This window comes from Ixodes scapularis, unplaced genomic scaffold (genome assembly GCF_016920785.2).
Source record: "Ixodes scapularis isolate PalLabHiFi unplaced genomic scaffold, ASM1692078v2 PGA_scaffold8__174_contigs__length_109621045, whole genome shotgun sequence".
Classification (NCBI taxonomy): domain Eukaryota; kingdom Metazoa; phylum Arthropoda; class Arachnida; order Ixodida; family Ixodidae; genus Ixodes; species Ixodes scapularis.
The window spans coordinates 55,374,426-55,392,673 of record NW_024609883.1 but is presented as its reverse complement, the minus strand read 5'-3'; the positions used below and the strand labels follow the sequence as shown (position 1 = coordinate 55,392,673).

General features: G+C 43.3%; 1 protein-coding gene across 1 annotated transcript; it reads right to left on the bottom strand.

The window, feature by feature from the left end:
• Nucleotides 1–1,314: 1,314 nt before the first annotated feature.
• LOC115332555 (4-coumarate--CoA ligase 2-like) lies at nucleotides 1,315–17,954 on the bottom strand. Its single transcript, XM_040211945.1, has 6 exons — nucleotides 17,826–17,954; nucleotides 16,664–16,865; nucleotides 15,716–15,819; nucleotides 5,298–5,500; nucleotides 3,131–3,299; nucleotides 1,315–1,593 (listed from the first exon to the last, which is right to left on the bottom strand). Exons 1-6 carry the CDS (start codon nucleotides 17,952–17,954, stop codon nucleotides 1,315–1,317), a joined length of 1,086 nt encoding a protein of 361 aa, XP_040067879.1.
• Between the last annotated feature and the right edge of the window lie 294 nt (nucleotides 17,955–18,248).

Here is an 18,248-nt window from a genome sequence, read left to right as displayed (position 1 = left end):
CGGCAGATTGTATCACGTGACAGTCCAGATTGAAAAACGCTGGGCGCGGGTAGGTTTTAGAACGGCAAGGGTACAAAACCCTTACCCTGGAGTAAGATCGAGTAAATTTGGAACACGGCCCTAGAGAGCCTTGATTTTAGAGAGGGCTCACTTCAAACGATGGGGAACGTTTGCAACCTCATGACGGACGCCTTCTGCGGAGTTTGGTCGCAATTGCGCATGCGCTGCCTAGTCGCGTGGCGAGAAAGAAAGCAGGCAAAAAGCCAGACACGCTTGCAGACGACCAACGCATTTTCCACATCCTCGTTATTCGTGTTGCAAATGAGGCCCATGAACCAGGTGACCTTAATCGAGCAATTGGAAACTCTCTGTAATATCGGCTCTCTATATTCCAGATCTGGCGGCGCCCTCTCGTGTCTGCCACAATTCCAAGTTTGCCAAATTTTGATACCGTGTTTATAAAAAAAGAAAAAAAGAAAAAAAAAACGTTGGTCGTGCTTGAATGCAATGTTTTTTTGTTTTTTTTTTTTTATTATTTATTGCGATGCTTTTAGACCATAAATTGAGGTATGACCTTACATAGGTTATCGCAGAACCTGGTTTAGTGAAACTTCTCTGGACGTCGAATTTTAGTCAAAGATTTGAGCACGGATTCGGCGAACTTGATACATTTATTACTTAAAGCAATGCTTCTTTAGACAAAGACATGAGCGGCAAATATCTCACACAGTTAATACATTTTTGTAAGAGCAGATCAAGAAACGTCACGCTTCAAATATTGCTTGATTCTAAAATATGATACGTTTGGTTAGTTCGCGTAGGCAGCCTAATTCCACATTATTTAATAACTGTGACCTCCATACAAAATAAATAACCATAAACTCTGATTTTCATGGGATCCAAATAACCTCGAAATACTGCGACATCTCTAACATTGTCTAATCTCTCCTTTGTAAAAAATATAGAACCTATATTTTTACAGTGCGCTCTTTTCAAACCCATTACGCCCCAATCAACTAAATGCTAGTATCCCCCGAAGCAGCACATCTATAATTAATGCCTTCTTAGCCCGAACCTCCGTTAAGCCTTCCAACAGTCATATTTAAAGTTGGTAGCACCGTTGATTTCGCATATTTAATTACTAATTTGTTAAATGGCGTTTCCTACTATATTGCATGTTTCTCTTCTTATTGTATCCACTTTTAGTTTGAGGTTACAGTGCCCATTTCCCATTGTAATGCCTCCGGGTTCCTAGAGAAAATAAACTATTTTAAATACTCTATGATTACAAAATGGTAATTATTAATAAAGAGTTCACCTTACCTTAATTTGTACATTCGGAGATGGGAATCCAAGGCCGTGCCAGCTTGATGCACCCATTGGGGGTGCACAAATTTCGCCAGTTTCTGTACTTCCATAAACGCTCCTGATTATATCCAGATCAAACGACTGTTCAATTTGTCTCATAGTCTGATACGTGGCACTTGTACCACCCAAAAAAACCTTCTTGACAGAATCCAATCGGATGCCTTTTTCCTGAATCTTATTGGCGAGCTCCAACATAATGGTCGAATTCCCCAACACCGCTGTTGCCTGCGCAAACATCAAAGGTAAAGCGGAAAAAATTAAAACTAATGAATAACTTCAAGTTAGCGTTTTTTTTATACCAGCAGACGCCGTATAGACTGAAGTTAATGTATGTACAGTGTTTTATAATATAACACTAAACAAAACTTAAAGTAAAAGCAAGTACGGCATGTGTATTTCATGGATGGTTGTGAGGTTGGGTGTGTCACAATTATATCGAAGGAGAATTCTCTGAGACATGCATATCATATCTAAAGTCATCCCTACGAACCTGCAATAAACGTTTAAGAATTGTGAGGGCACGAAAGCAGCTTATATAAAACACTTAGCGCCGTATCTGTAGTCTCCTTTGTGGTATTTCGCGTAAGCTTTTTGGAGCAGAAGTTCGTCAGCTTCTTGCTAAGGGGCCGTGATGACGTCGAAACGCCAAGCTGTTATTAGCTGATTGATGATAAAAATTAGTGAGTAGACCTCAATGCACCAACAATTAATATCTACCCACCATATTTCAAACAAAGAGCCACTCAAAGCTCGGCGTCGTTCTGACATTACCGCAACTCTTGCACAAGAGGACGACGACTAACTCTCCGCATACCGAGAAAGGGTGAGGGAATGGAGGCGATTATATCGCTGAGACGTCAAAGCGCCGAGCTCTGATTGGAATGTTTATGGGGTAGACGCCAAGGCTGGCTGCCTTCGTCTCTGCCAAACATGTCCATCCAATTAGAGGGAACAAGAGCGATCGTCTGTTTCTCGTTCAGTGTCTCACGTTCGAACGCCGGTGGTCGGTGCTTGAACCCGTTGGAGCAGTGAGCCGAGACAGGCAGCTAGCCTTGGCGTCTACCCACTAATTCGTCCAATCGGAGCTCGGTGCTTCAACGTCACAGCGCGATCTCATCTCCTCCTCACCCTCAGTTTTTCTATGTATAAGGCTTGTGTCGTCTCTTCTCAGGATGCTCCTGACGGGCACACCCTTACGAATCCAGAATTAGGAGTTGTCATAGCTCATGAACGTATTTATGAAAAGCTCGCCAGACCACATTATTCTGATTTGAGAATTTTGTTCAGCAGACTTTCAATTTACAGGAGAGCGCTGTATAAACCGCTCTTGCTTGTTTTCTTATACGTCTAAATGACTATGCTCTAACAGCAAACAAACGGTCAGACAGTTTAGCACTTAAATGTTGTGCTTGTCTATTTTTGCCGTTGCTCCATTGCAGACCGAAACAGGCCTGGGACAATCAAATATAACATATACGAAATCATTTACAAGCAGTTTTCACAAAATAGGATTTGTGCATAACATAAACAAGTATATGACGACATTCTGTAATACATTCATTAACTCTGCTTGCAAAGTCAAACAAATGCTCAATGTCGGACAACATCATACATGTTTGACAACCGTCCGTACCAGCATTCTCCATTACAAAAACCCTTTAACAATATGAAAGAGAAATCGAGAGGCTTGCAGAGTCGGGGTGTGATCATCTAACCATGCTCAGTGAACATAATAACATTGAAAAGGATGAGCATGACATGCCTTGTACTTCGTGATGGCGTCAAGGATTTCTGTTGTGCTAGCTTCTCTCCGTAAAAGAACAATCATCGTTCCAGATGTCCATGTTCGCAGAAAAGACCGATACCCAGCAGACGACGTAATAGGCACCCGGAAAACAGCAATATCATGATTATTGTAGAGGTTATGGAGCCTTAAAATGTAAAAAAGGAAAATCGCATTAATTGCTTGTGCAAGAAGACTACTACTACTGTAATTTTTTCAATGTCCTCCAAACGTACATATTAAACGGTATATAACATGCTCCTTTCAAAAGTTGATCGAGCAACATTGGTGGTCGACATGTCTTGGGCACATAATGCGTAGTATTGAATCTAAGTCCTCGCCGAGCGCTGAAACAACACTCAGGCACAATTGAATCTCAGTGAACATGCGCTAAGAGCGGCGTACACGCGGTGGCGCGCACTTTTGAAAAGGGTTTACTACTATGCATTTATGATCACGAAGAGAATTTGCGCTATAGTAAAAAACAGAAGTTTGCACATCGTAGAGACAACAAATCAGCCTAAAAAGAGTTAGTAAAAAAACTGCCACGAAGTAGAAAGTAGGTTATATTTGTCACCGCGATCACAGTGAGGAACATGAAAACAACACAGCACAAAAATAGTAGTAGGTTTCGGGCGCGTCTAGTGATCTAGAGTTTGGATTGGGCAGCATCTGTGCTTGTCGGTATGTACACTGGCTTTCGTAATAAAGCTCATGTCGGTTATTCCATTATTTTATTATTTACAAAAAAACCTGCCTCGCTGTGAGGCTCTAGAACTCTGTTGCAGGTGAGGAAAAGAAGGACAAGACACTCCCGCGAAACATATCTCTATCCTCTTAAGCAGAGCGTTCGAAGGAGAGGAGGCGAGTGGACTCGCATTCCTTCTCGCCTGGTCTCCAACGTGCACTCGCAAGAGTGTAAACATTGAAGGATTTTCCGGTAGGAACTTGTCCTCTTAACCTGCAACATAATATAGTAGGGAAGTGGTTATTACAAAGAAGCGTTCATAAAACCTTACTGCAATAGAACAAAAATACATGAAGCAATAAAAACAGTCTAGAGATATGTCTACATGGCTTGCACAAGACGTCACTCAAGGAGCGCTTCCAACCCAAAAGAGAAGAGTGGAAGAAAGAGCTCCCCTCTTTCAGGATCCTTTTTGGTGCCTCCCGGATTTGCTCAGACGTCGCTATTCTGCTTCCAGAAGAATATGGTAGATTAACCCGTCACTAAACATTCTGACAAAAGCCTTTTCCTGTCCTCCTCTTACATGGGGGTCAAAAGTGTGCGATGTGACGACAGTGCAAGCCATGAATTCGTAAAAGTATCACAGTAATAAAGAAATATATAGCCTATTAAGTCACCAAATATAAGAAAGTAATTATCTATCAAACATCTGAAATATGAAAAGCATAATCGAAAAGGATTGGAATATAAAAAAAAACATTCATCAAACAACCTTAAAAATCTATGTAAGAAATTGCTTTAAAAAAATTGTCAAAAATAAATCGTTAGGCAGTCTGTTAAATTCTTCGATAGTTTTCGAGAAAAAAAATAAAAAAAATGAAGATGAGATCAGTGCGTCATGAGGTCGGAATTTAGCTGGGGCGGTACGTTCTTCCTGTTACATTAAACGGTTCCTGTAAAACACACTCATATATATTTATAGTTAATGGTTACAAATATTATCAAGCAATGTTAACCCAAAAAAATCTCTTCCTTCACCGAGCGACTCCAATGCTGGTGACACTTTCTGACATGTTGTGTTAGCATACCACGATTTTCTGATTTGCAAGCGATTTCACCAACCATTAACATCGCCTTTAGAAAATTTCAAAAATACGTCGATGACTGACGGGGCTGTGTCAACATGTAAACCTTGCCGAGAACGCATTGGCGAACCTTCTAAACTGGGTTTCAGCGTGAGTCCAGACGCAACATATGCTACGAGGTCATCGCGCCAATCAAATATTGCAAAATCGCGTCACTGGGCCTTTTTTGTTTATGACTGATTCGGCGATAGTAGCACGTACATAAACATGACGAACACCACCATGGTGCTCTTTTGACGATGTCCGATTGGTCATATAAGATCGTAGCGTTGGCTGTGTCTAGACTTCAGGCGAAAGAAAGTATAGAACAAACCCGGGGCCAGGGAAACTGGGCACCAGGCTCATATGCGTAAGTTCAATGGCTTTAGGGATACCGGTTGTTCCGGATGAGTAACCCAGCACAGCCACTTCGTCTTTCACGTTCTCCACCGGAAACTCCTCGTAGCTATTTTCATCCAACTTCTTGAATTCTGTCACTGAAACAAATCCTGGTGCGGTTCCCGTAGTAAAGCAACCCTGGAAGCACAAAACATGTTCGTAATCGTGGAATCCCGAAAGATTTGTCACTGTTGGATGGAAAACATTCGCTCAACAATTTGAATGAATCAAAATGAGTCTGGCAAACATGGAGATATGGTTCACTTATAACCCCCCGCCCCCCCAATTTGTACAGCTTCAGAGATTGAACAGCTTAATTATTTAAAAAAAACAAAAAACCTCCCCTGTAGTTAAAAAAAAAAAAGATTATAGAGCTCCACTAACTAAATTTATGTTGAGAAGTAACTAAATATCCGCTCTACTTTTTCGACGCATAGTACCTGACTAATGTCGTGCAGATTATATAATAAGACCCCAAGGAAACCGAAGGACGTTTATTTCTTATTATTTCGCAAGTTTCGAAGTTTTTAGTTTAGCTCCGCGAATCCTTTTTGTTGTTTCTTTTTATAACAACTAATAATTCCAATTATTTTATGACAAAAAAAAACATTTATAATAAATGATGCTTGGTACCAGATTGTACTGTGCAATGGAAATTTAGCTTCTTAATAAAGTATGGGAATATTTTTGTTTGAAAATATAAATCACTTCAATTTTAATTCCAACTGTAGGGTATTTCGTAACATTTCTAAAGCAAAAAAAAAACCTGAGTAAAAGTGCAGCCTAATTGTTCGACAAATTAAAACGTGTAGACGCGAAATCTTCGTAGCCATTTAATCAAAATGGCGCCTTTCTACCGCAGGCTGCGCTCCGGAGGAGCGCCTAACCTTGCCGAACTTTAACAGTCCTATGACCCTAACTCTGGTCTACTAACTTTTTGCTTCAAGGCCTCAGCCATTGCGGTAGTTTGTTGGCTTCTCTATTACCTCCCTCTGATTTGTCACATAATTGCCAAAGTGTCAGAGATAAGCCGAAGATGCCACGTACCAAGCGAACAGCCAACGGTTAAAGCAAATTCTGGCAGTTGCTTGACAAATTAGGGACACAGTTCTCAGGTAAAAACTGAACAACCAAAAGTAAGGATGAGCTTTGGCCTTTCCTCGGGAATTGAGGCCCACAAAAGTCAGGTGAAAACCGAACCACCAGGCACCGAAGCTTAACACTGGCACTTATAGACCCGACTCACAACTTCTCACAACAATGGGAAGGGGGAAAGCTAGACCTGGCTGGCTAAACTGGGCAGCGAACGCCATCTTGAAAGTTGCTCCCGGTATCTGTACGTCGCCTCAATACGAGTTTCGTGGTTTCGTGACGAGGTCGTGTGTTCAATAAAACTGCTGTTTCTTTATCACGATGGCACACTTCGTCTTTTCTTTTTTTGCTTCGAGATTGAACAACAGAGCAAGTGGTGCTATTAATTTATTAAAAGTAAAAGTTGATTCGTTCACTCTAAAAAAAAAGGGGGTGTAGGCGTTACACTCCTTGTCACATATACGACACCCCAAAACTTTAGTTTGATGTACAGCGCACTGACGTTGTACCGACGCTACCAAATTTCACGAGCGGCTTGGTAGCCGAGTTGTACAACTCATTAAAACAGTTAATGTAAGTGTGACTGACTGCAAAAAAAGTTACCGGGGTTTTCTAGGCTCAACTGCAAAACCTGTGTGTTTTTTCCCTGTAGACTTTAATACGTACTTTAGCTGTTTAATATGTTAGATTGCCCCGTCATCGACCCTCTTGCAAAAGTTGGGGCAGTCAGTTCGACGTCAGCGCGCTGTACGTCCAACTGAAGTTTTGGGGTGTCGTATATGTGACAACGGGTGTAACGTTTACACCCCCTTTTTTTAGAGTGTTCCTTGAACGCCCTTCATGTGTTTCGATGTTGCGCTCGCTGCCACCTTGTTGTAAAAGGTAAGTGAAAGATCGTGACTACGAGATCTCAAAGCTTGTTTTTGCATCATACTGTTACTTTAGAGCAAGGGTCTCCAAGTCCGGCCCGGGGGCTTTATCTGGCCCGTGGAGGCCTTCCCACCTGCCCGCGGCTGGCCGCCGTGGTTGCAGCGACGGCGGCCCACGTCCCTTTTCCAGTAGGCCCGCTGGCGCAAAAATAAGCGCCAGTAAATAAACGGCCCATTGACGCTTACCAAATGCTTCGTATCCGTTCTGGTTCTTATTCCTCTGGTAGTTTTGTGCCATATTTATTTCACATTGTCATCCACACCGGCATCTCCCCTCTCGGTTTCCCGTTTCATGTCTGTGTAACTAAGTTAAATTCATAATGCGTTCCCATGTATAATGTGCCCATTGTCCTGTGTCATGAGTGTCGCCTATTCTTATCATCAGTCGATTCATTCTTATCAGTATTCGACAGTCTGCAAATATGCCCACGTTCCCATGCGCTTTGATTTATGCCCGGTAAATGTTTTGTGGGATACGAATATTGCAAAATGACATAATTAGGCAGATATTAAATTATGCTATATCCTCAACTGCATTACTCTCAAGTCTTGATATTAGTAGCTAATGCACCTTAGATTATTTTTATTTTTTGTTTAGAATGGGGATACACTTTGATTTTTCTGAATTTAAATTTGTATCAAGGTCAACTTAGTCCATGTTGTTTTTTTTTTCGTTTACATATCTGTTTTTTTTTTCCCGTAAGCCATAAAGTTTGGAAACCCCAGTTCTAGAGTCTAGTCTCAATCAGTCCCGAGCTTATGTAACACGCAGTGCACATTTGTCGGCAATCTGATGACTTCAAGTTCACAGATTGCTATTCGCTGCACTCACAAGTCTTCTGACTGCTAAACTCGACAACAGGTTGCAGACTGCACGCGGAGCTGGTAGGTTTCATTTCTAGACGCAGTTTTTTCTTAAAGCAGTGTTACTTTCCATTTGCTTGGGCAGGGCCAGCATACGATCTGTGTAGACTGACTATGTAAAAGCCAAATATGATTGAATCGCAACTCCCTCTTAGACCTTTTTAAGTTATGCCGCGGAGTATAACATGTGACAGCTAGATGATGGACATAGAAGAAGAAGAAACCAGGCAGAGCAGGGATAGAAGAAGAAAAAGAGGGGGAATCAAAGAAATGGCGGATCGAGTAAAGCACTATTTCGTAAGCTATCTCGAATTGTATTTGTAGAACGTTACATTTTGGTGCAGCCGACAGGATCCCATCATGTGGATCACCCTCACTATAAAAGATGACGCCGGAGAAGACCTGGTCTTCTCATCTTGCCAGCCTCAAGACGAGGAGGCATTTCCACTACCACCTCGTATCACTACTCGGGAGTTGATTCAACTCGTTTCTGACAAGACAGGACTGGACGTCAGTGCCATCCTACAGAAAAGGACTGTCAAGGTCAACCTAAAGGTAGCAGATTTTCAGACCTTTATCATAGAGCCCATGGAGGAGGGCCCGTTGAATCCTCAAGACGGCTTCCGCTTCCATGCCGGTCCTCAAGGCGGCTCTCAAACCGGAACCCAAGGCGAGTTCCAATCCAACTTTCAAAGCGATTTCCAATTGGGAACTCAAGGTGACTTACAGGCCTGCCCCCAAGGCAATAACCAGGCCTATCCCCAAAACAGCTTTGTCGGTCTCGAAAGCCTTCAGCGTGCTGTTGTCGCTAACCCTGAGGACCCAAATTACCTTGTCCACCAGATCCTCCTTGCATAACAACAACAAATAATGCAAAACCAACAACTGCTTCAAGCCATCGTCGGACTTTCACGAAACCAGGAAGCTCCACGCTTTCGAATGGTAAAGCGGGACCCGTTTGATGGTCACACGACACACTCAGAAGCTTGGTTGTCATTTTATGAATACGCTAGTGAGAAGAATGGCTGGCGTTCCGACGATGACAAAGTAAAAAATCTGCGACTTTTTCTCACCGGAATGGCGAAAAAGTGGTATGAGCTCCACTTAACGGACCATCTCAACGACCCCTGGGAACAGTGGAAAAGAAGTTTTCATTCGGCATTTCAAGAGAATCCCGTGGAGAAGTGGGATAAAGCTATATTCTACAAGTACAAAGCAGGAAGTGCCATGGAATATTTCTATGAAAACCCACGATTGCTCCAGATGGCAGACTACTCCCTACCAGACACATCCGTAGTCCCGCTGGTTATTCACAGACTTCCGAAAGAGCTGCAAAAACAGGTCCAAGTGAAAGCGCCCAAAACTGTGGAGGGCCTTCTGGACTGTTTTCAACATCTCTGCTTAGATGCGTGGCCCCGAGCAGCGCAGAAGCCTACTGAAGCAACCCTTCAGTCGCACAGATATGGAAGTCTTGGACAAAAGCTTTCGCATTGGAATCCACAAGCTGTGGCACAGAAGCAGTCAGCGACTCACCTAGCAACATTTGAGGACCGTGAAATGGCTGAAGTCCAGACAACCACAAAAAACTGATAAAGGAGGGTGTACAGTCCCACCCCTCGACAACAATGGAGACTGTCTTTTTGTCCCAATCAACACTCTTGTATATAAATGTAAATGTGAATTGAAGAACTTTAAAAGCTCGCGTCGACAGCGGAGCGTCTGTGACTATAGTTAACCAAGAGTTTGTTGATCGTGAAAGGACTTTTGATGGTCGTACAATCGAGGTTCAAGGCTACGACGGAAGAAAGAAAATACACTCCAAATGGATTCACCTGACCATTCAATATGAATCCCAACAAGTCCAGACCGAAGCTCTAGTAACTAATGGATTAAATTATGACTTGCTACTGTCTCGGCCGGATATGAAGAGAATGCACATCAACATATACTGGGATGATACGGTCCAAGTATCTGACACAAACCTTGCCAGTGCAAAGGAAAAGGTAAAATATGTGGAATCGGTTGATGATATACTCATTAACTACCCAGAAATAATACCTGTGGGCAAATATCCATCCGCAACCACTTGTTTCGAAGTACCATTCGAGTTGCCGGATACCACCATTGTCAGACGGAAGCCATACAACATGTCTTTAGAAAAGAAACGTTGACTAAAGAGAGAACTAGAAGACGTGCTGGATGCCGAAATCATTCGACCATCTGTCTCTTCTTTTGCATCACCTATAACCATCGTGCCGAAGGAAGATGGATCACTACGGCTATGTACCGATTATCGCATGATTAACCGTCAAACCGAACTTTTTCCTTTTCCAATTCCCAGAATTGACAACATCATCGATGAGACTGGGAGGATGCACAGTATTTTCTAGGATTGCCCTGTGTAAAAGATTTTTACAAGTTCCTTTAAGGGAAGAGTACAAGAAATATACTGCATTCGTAGCACCATTTGCTGTATACGAGTACAACAGACTTCCCTTTGGCTGGAAGAATTCACCAGCCTGGTTCCAAAAGATGATGAACGAACTACAAAGCCCATTTCTAGGAAAGTTCTGTAACGTCTATATCTACCACATAATTGTATATTCAAAGAGTCAAGAAGATCACGGTCGACATCTGGCATCCGTGCTGGAAGCTTTGAAAGGGGCACATCTTAAGATCAATGTAAAAAAGAGTGAATTCTTCCAAGGAAAGGTTGTATTTCTTGGTCGGAACTTTAACGGAAGGTCTAAAACTACCAAGCAAGAATCCGTTGCTCGGATCTCCAGCCTTCCAAAGCCCTTTGACGTCCATTCGCTTAGAGTGTTCCTTGGGCTTGCCGGACATTTCAGGCCTTTCATCCAGGATTTTGCAAAGAAGACAAGGTGCCTTACGCCACTAACGCAGCATGATGTACCATTCGAATGGTCCAACGAGTGTGAAGAATCGTAGCAGCATCTAGTGCAAACGATTTCTTCTGATCCTGTGTTGATTTTACCCGATTTTGACCTGCCTTTTGAACTGAACATGGATGCGTCCCACTATGGTACAGGCGCTGTTCTGTATCAACGTAATCCGACAAAGCCAACATCTCAACAGCTCCCTGTCGTAGGGTATCACTCATATACTTTTTCTAAGCCTCAAGTAAATTACACAACAGAAAAAGAAGCCCTAGCTGTTCTTAAGGCCGTGCGATACTTTCGCTCGTACCTCGGGGGCCACAAGTTCAAACTCTTCACGGATCACCAAGCATTAACGTTCCTCCTATGCATGACTGAACCGAAAGGAAAAACAGCTAGGTGGATAAACGAACTCCAACAATTCGAGTTTGAAGTATTTCATTGGCCAGGAGTTCACCTTAAAGATGCAGATGCATTGTCTCGTCTGTCGATTTCTGAGATGAGGCATGATACGGAGGAGGTCTTCTACACTTGACTGTGGGAGGGAACCGAAGATCTAACTTTCAGCTATGTAAGTTTCAAGTTCCAGTCACAGCTGTGAGTTCCATTCTCAGGCTATACCATGATAATCCAGAATCAGGTGGCCATGATGGATTTTGGAAGACGTATAGTAAACTGGCTCACCGATTCTGCTGGCCTGGAATGAAGCAAGATATCTACCAGTATGTGCGTTGGTGTCATGGATGACAGATAAACAAAGCCAAGCAGAAGCAACGATTCAATGAGATGACTTTGCCAATTCACTCGGATTTCCCTTCCGAAGTAGTTCATCTGGATTTCGCCGAATTAAGAAAGAAGGGTGATGGAGTGGCTAGAACCCAAGCTTTTCTTAAAGCCATAGATGAGTGTACGCGCATCGCTGCCTCAAGAGCAGGAAAAGAAGACGCAAACAGCGTCATTTCAATGCTAGAAAGGGACATGTTTTAGAACACCAAGGTGATTGTTTCGGACAATGGTCCTGCGTTCCGGAGTAAAAAACTGGAGCAATGGGCAAGATCCAGGGGAATCGAACTGCGCTTTGCTGCCCCATATCACCCGGAAGCGAATGGCCTCGCAGAACGACTGATTCGAGACTTGAAGCAGTACTTGTTTATGTACCCGAGCTTCGTCGGCGGTTGGAAGTGTGCCCTTGAGGCAGCAGTGGCCCATCATAACCGCTCACATACTACAGCCCTAGGCTGTAGTCCCAAGTACGCGGCCTTCGGACTTACGCCTTACTTGCCGGCAGATGTACAACTTGGCATCAAAGATGATCTAGTGCTGACAGAAGAAAAGAAGACCTATAAACAGCAAGAGCTCTATAGGAAAAGAATGAAGAAAAACTTTGACAAAAGATTTCGTTCAGTCCCTAACATTCAAGTGGGCGATTTTGTCATTGTTAGGAAAGGCATCCATGGAACACACACAAAGTTTTCCGGGCCCTACCAAGTGACGAAAACGACTACCACGCAAGGTACCCTAAAAGTCATATGGTATACCACTTCAACAAATGTCACTGAATGCGCCACCATCGGAAATGTGTTTCCATATCATCCCAGGGGGAATGAGTAAAAAAGGTTGGTATAATGTGACAGCTAGATGATGGACATAAAAGAAGAAGAAACCAGGCGGAGCAGGGATAGAAGAAGAAAAAGAGGGGGAGTCATAGAAATGGCGGATCGAGTAAAGCACTCTTTCGTAAGCTATCTCGAATTGTATTTGTAGAACGTTACATAACATACGCACAAACAAACATTATACCTGCTTTAAAATCGATTGCCCGAAATTATTATAATTTATTATTTAATATGTTTTATCAGCGGCCGAAAAAGTTTTCCCCGCATTGTTGAACGTAAGTGCCAAAACGACCAATCCTTGGACAGCAATTTGCACACGTATTAATTACGAAAATATTATCACTTCACTTTTATATGTATTTAGCATAAGAACGGTGTAAATAATGAGAAGCTTAAACTTGATAGGCGAGGCAGTAGTTTTACATATCGATCTTTACATTCGATCTCCACCTGACTTTACACAAAACAAACGCGTACGTATTGTGATTAGTATTGCAACATTGAAATGTGCACAGGCTGGCATTACGGAACCACGACGCCATCCTTCAAGATGGCGTCGTGGGCTAGTTTTCTTTATAATATTATAGTCTTATAATATTTTGCCTAGAGTTCCTGTATTCGCGACTCCAGCGACCTATAGGGGGCGCCACCACCAAACAAACATGGCGGCTGAGTCCAGGTCGCGTCGGCTCGGCCGGGCCGCCTGAAAAGGCGGCGCGTTCAACTTAACAGATTTTCTTCTGTTTAATGCCCAATTTTATAGGTATTTGAACTGAGACGGCTAAGTGTAGCTGGTGCAGATAAACTTTCAAACCATAGTTTTGTTTTGCCGGTGGTTTTTGTTCTTTTCATGTCAAACTTTCGTCTCGGCGATTTCGTTCAAAAGCGAAACTATGGGCTCCAGAGGGGCGGTAATTTAGTAATCAGTTGGGCTCCGGAGAGGCGGTGATGTACTAATCAGTTTTGATCATCTAAGGAAAGCGGCGATGACTACAGAATTGTTCCACAGTGAGTAACTTTTCAGCTAACTCGCATGCCTCGACCATGCGACTTATCTGTCCGCGAAATCGAGCTTTTCTGCGTATCCGCGTTTAAGAAACAGCTCGAGTCGTCTGCTCGGTCAGCAACATAGGCTGCAGGAAAATTACAAAAAATAAGCAAGCGCTTTTTGAGCCAAGGACAATGTTGACCCGCTGGCGCCCCACTAAGCAGCTGATACTCGTATTTCAATTCAGGTTTTAGTAGCAATCGAGAAGTCATTTCGACGAGCGGGTTGTGTATTATATTACGTACTATGTCCCACTAAGGCGATATTAGTATATCCTTCGGGTTAAAATATGAGCTTAGTTGACTAGCTATTAGGTGAGCTGCTGAATAAAAGTATGTTTTACAGACACAGAGGTATTACTTAAACTTAGCCAAATGGTTCTATAGCCGGCAGCACGGAGACAAACTGAAGAGAGTCTTCATCGAACATTCACGCAGAACCTCTCTGCATTGAACTTTGCTTCGAATCCTGAACGGAGAAAATGAGCATTTTTTGTGGCCTGTCAACCTGACCAATGTAGACGTATTTTGCTGCTGGCTTCGACGTCCTCGTAATATAAATATTGGAGGCGCGATAGGTCAAAATGCCGTGACAACATCTAACGTATCGAGACTCGTCCCCCACCTTTTGAAAACAGATAATTTCCCTCATCCATCATTTGCAGCGAGCAGGTTTTCCTGAATCAAGTGATTGCGAAATCAGGCCAACTCCTTCAGTGTGGTCCAGAGGCGTTTTCGGCGGAAAGCAGCCAAGATGAATAGCCAACGCACCGACCGGCGTGGGTGGCTCAAACTTGAAGCTAAGCGAACACAACCAAACTCAAGAAAAGCAACTATCGAACCTTCCCATTCACTTGACTGCAACATTGATGTTCCCTCCAGTGAAAAGCCCGTCTGTCGTCCTCAGTCCACTGTTCTACATCATTATAAAGAAACCACTTATCAGTTACCAAGTAGTCGTCACTTTGAATGTGATTCAAGACAGACAAGAAATCAAAACGTTTTTTCCGTGATTCCTCCCCATCAAATCGAAAGCACGTGACCGTGTGTTGTGGAGTAAACGGGCTTTCAAAGAAAACAATCTACTGAGGCTCCACCACACTAATGATCACTCAGGCAAACTTAAGAAATAATCGGACCTTCGTCAAATTACATTGCTCGCCACCGCGCCGACTACAGGCCTCTGCGAAAGCCACCACTTGGAGAGACGCGGAGGGGCGCGGAGCGACCTGGACCGGCTGGTTCCCGGTTTTCCCTCTTGGTGGCGTCCGTTTTGCTGTAGTCGCGAATAGGCTCCCTACGGGAGCCAGAGTTGTGCGTCTATTTTTCACGTGCCGCCGCGCCGCTATTCGCCGAGATCCGATCACGTGAGGACCTGGATCAAGTGCCGTGCAGGAAAGAAGACGCCGCGCGCGCCCCAGCGTACGTTCCCCTGCTTTTGAGCGCCGCGCGCCTCGAGCGCGCGGTGCCGCTATTCGCCGAATTCAGTCACGTGAGGGGTAGACTCCGCATGCCGTGCAGGAAAGTGAACGCTCCGGGGGTAAACGCGCAACTGTGGCTCCCGTAGGGAGCCTATACAGGAACTCTAACTTTACCGAAATGCTATTTTGTTTGGCAATTTAGAGCCAGCGTACCCTCTCTTTGTCAAAGAAGTCCAATTATACCTTCCTTTTGTGTGATCTTTTGTGTCCTAAATTGCCAGACAAAAACCGAAATCTTAACCAAAGAACTGTTCTAGGGGGGGCGTTTCCCTGAAAATCACAATAATTTCTAACCGCACGAGAAGACAAAAAATAGCAAAATAACTCAATGTTTGAATCGTTTGCTTATTAAACACTTGAAGTAAACGTAATTGATCTAACGTAAAAGTGCACGTCGTATTCCCGGCTTTTCTCAGAGTATGCGTACCTTCATATCAAGCATGTCGAGCATGTCGATGAACCGATTAGTCTCACTTTGTGTGATGAGAATGTAGGTGGCTTTGCTCTCTCGAATCCTACGAAGAATATCATCTGAAAATAAAGCTGAATGAGGTTGGTATTCACTAACTCCATCACCGGTCAATGCTCTCCCCGCGTACTCACCCTGTCATCGACTACATTTAATGTTTTATTACACGTAGCTATAGAGGAAACAAACACCGTGTAGAAGACTCACGCCGCACATAGTGCGTGCAATTTATGATATGAATGTGTCGCATTTCTTCCGACGCGTGCGCCTTGGTAGGCCTCACCTACGGAGCACGGCCGGTCGCTGGTATCGTTGTCCCTCTAGCTGCTTCTGAGAATTCGTTGATCTAATAGCCGTGCCGCGGGGTGTACTTTAGAGTGTGCCTGTCTTTACCATTGCTGCGTAAAATCCAGCCGCGCTCGGCGAGTGCGCAGAAATGCGCCTGAAGCGAACGACGTTCTCGGTCACATTGATCTGATGTATCCTTCACTGATTCCAATGCAAGCCACGCAAAACTTACAATTATTCCGCTTTATGAACGCAGTGTTTGTATTACGTTTTGCCGCACACAATTATTTCTTAATATACATTTAGTGATTCTGGAGAATGTCTGCCGTTTTTATGGGTTATTCTAATGAGAGCTGGATTGTTTTTTTGAACTCCGAAAATATAACGCACGTTCCTCTCAGAAACGCGGGACGTGGTCTATGATGTGCATGCTTTCAGCCTTGTGATTTAAACTTCAGGTATGTTATCGCCCAATGCCGCAATCTTAGCGTCAACGGAGATATAATAAGGGTCACGTGACTCGCCACGCACAGCTTGTCTTATGCGGTCAGTTACTATAAATACATTTAACTTTCCTAAACTTTATTATTAGTAACAGCCGCTATCTCTATTCCTTACCATTTGTCAAAAAGGGGTCCGACACCACAGCAACTGCTCCGGCAAATACGATGCTGATCATGGCAATGATGTTTTCTGCGGAATTATCCAGGTGTACTAGGACTCTCTCGCCTTTAGTTACACCGTGTCCCTGAAACCCAGCTGCATAACGCTGAAACGTCTTGAGGAGCTCTTCAAAAGTGATCTCAAGGTCGTCCCAGACCTAAAACGCACGTTTGAATTAGAATTTGGAAATCTGTTCGGAAAATAAACTAAAATACTACACAGAGATTGCTCCCAAAAAGGGCGCCCTTCCTAGAATTGCCACCGTTAAATACGCATCAGGTTTAAGGGAAAATTATTAGAACTTCAAATAAGCCTTCGTTTCCTATCAAGTAAATATAACGGAAAGTATAGCCTTGCAGTTTTTGCTAATTGTAATTCTATGAAAGGCTTCATGTACGAGGATGCAATTGTAAGAACGTCTACAGGACATCGGTTACAATTCTTTGCATACTGACGTAATTATAATGAAAATATAACGAAAAACACTACTGAATGAGTAAAGTACTCTGTTAAACAACAAAAATACCTCCAGTCATCTTCAACACACCACGAGTAACAACTTCAAAAAGCGCGCGTATATGACACAGGCACCCCGAGAGCGGCTCGGAAGTTGTAACACATACAGGTTCAAGGTTTAACTGAACTTTTGTTTTTTTTACAAGAAATCGTGGAAAAAGTGTAGCTTGATGACTCATGCGCAGGGCGTTCGCCTATGTGGAGAGCAAGTTCGTCCGCTTCTTGAACACGGCTTGCGATGATGTCAAAACGACGAGTTCTTACTGGCTGAATGAAAATAAAAATAGTGGGTAGACCTAGAGGCATCTAGTCTTAAGGTATACCCACTATCTTTCGATAAGAGCCAATCAGAGCTCGTCATTTTGTCGTCACGACAACCCCTCCAAAAGAAGCACACGAGCTTTCGCTCCGCATAGGAAGCTCGCAGGTGGAACAACTGAATATAATCCCTGCCGTTCTCATTGTCAGTAACTCCAATATTCAAGGGTTTAGAAAGCAACGGTTTTGTTTAATCGATTGCTGACTCATATGAAAATATGAAGGGTGTACGGTCCACGCAGAAATATATGAAACAGAGAGTTAAACTCGCTCATAAGCTTACCAGGGCCTTTCGGTTGCCATGTTCCACAAGGCATTGCTTTACAACCTGGTAAATTGACATTTCCGGCAAGGGTTCCGATGGGTACGGCGAATAAACAATGCCATTTTCAATTCGGGCCTTGAGTACCATCTTTTGAAATGTGGGTTAGGATGTATATATCTAGAATGAGACATATTTATTAAGCGTTATGTTTCATTTGTTTAAGTAATCACACGAGTAAATATTAAAATAACCTTTGTCTTTTGTGGGGATATCCCTAGACTTAACATGTAGTCACATCCCCAACTTCAGCAATGGTAGTCAGGGAAGAAAAATGACTCCTAAGCACTCTTATGAGTTGTGAATGCGAAATCATTAATGTCCAATTGAACGGCAGCCAACGATATAGATGCTTCAGACGCCCCCGTGTTACTCAGCGCCAAG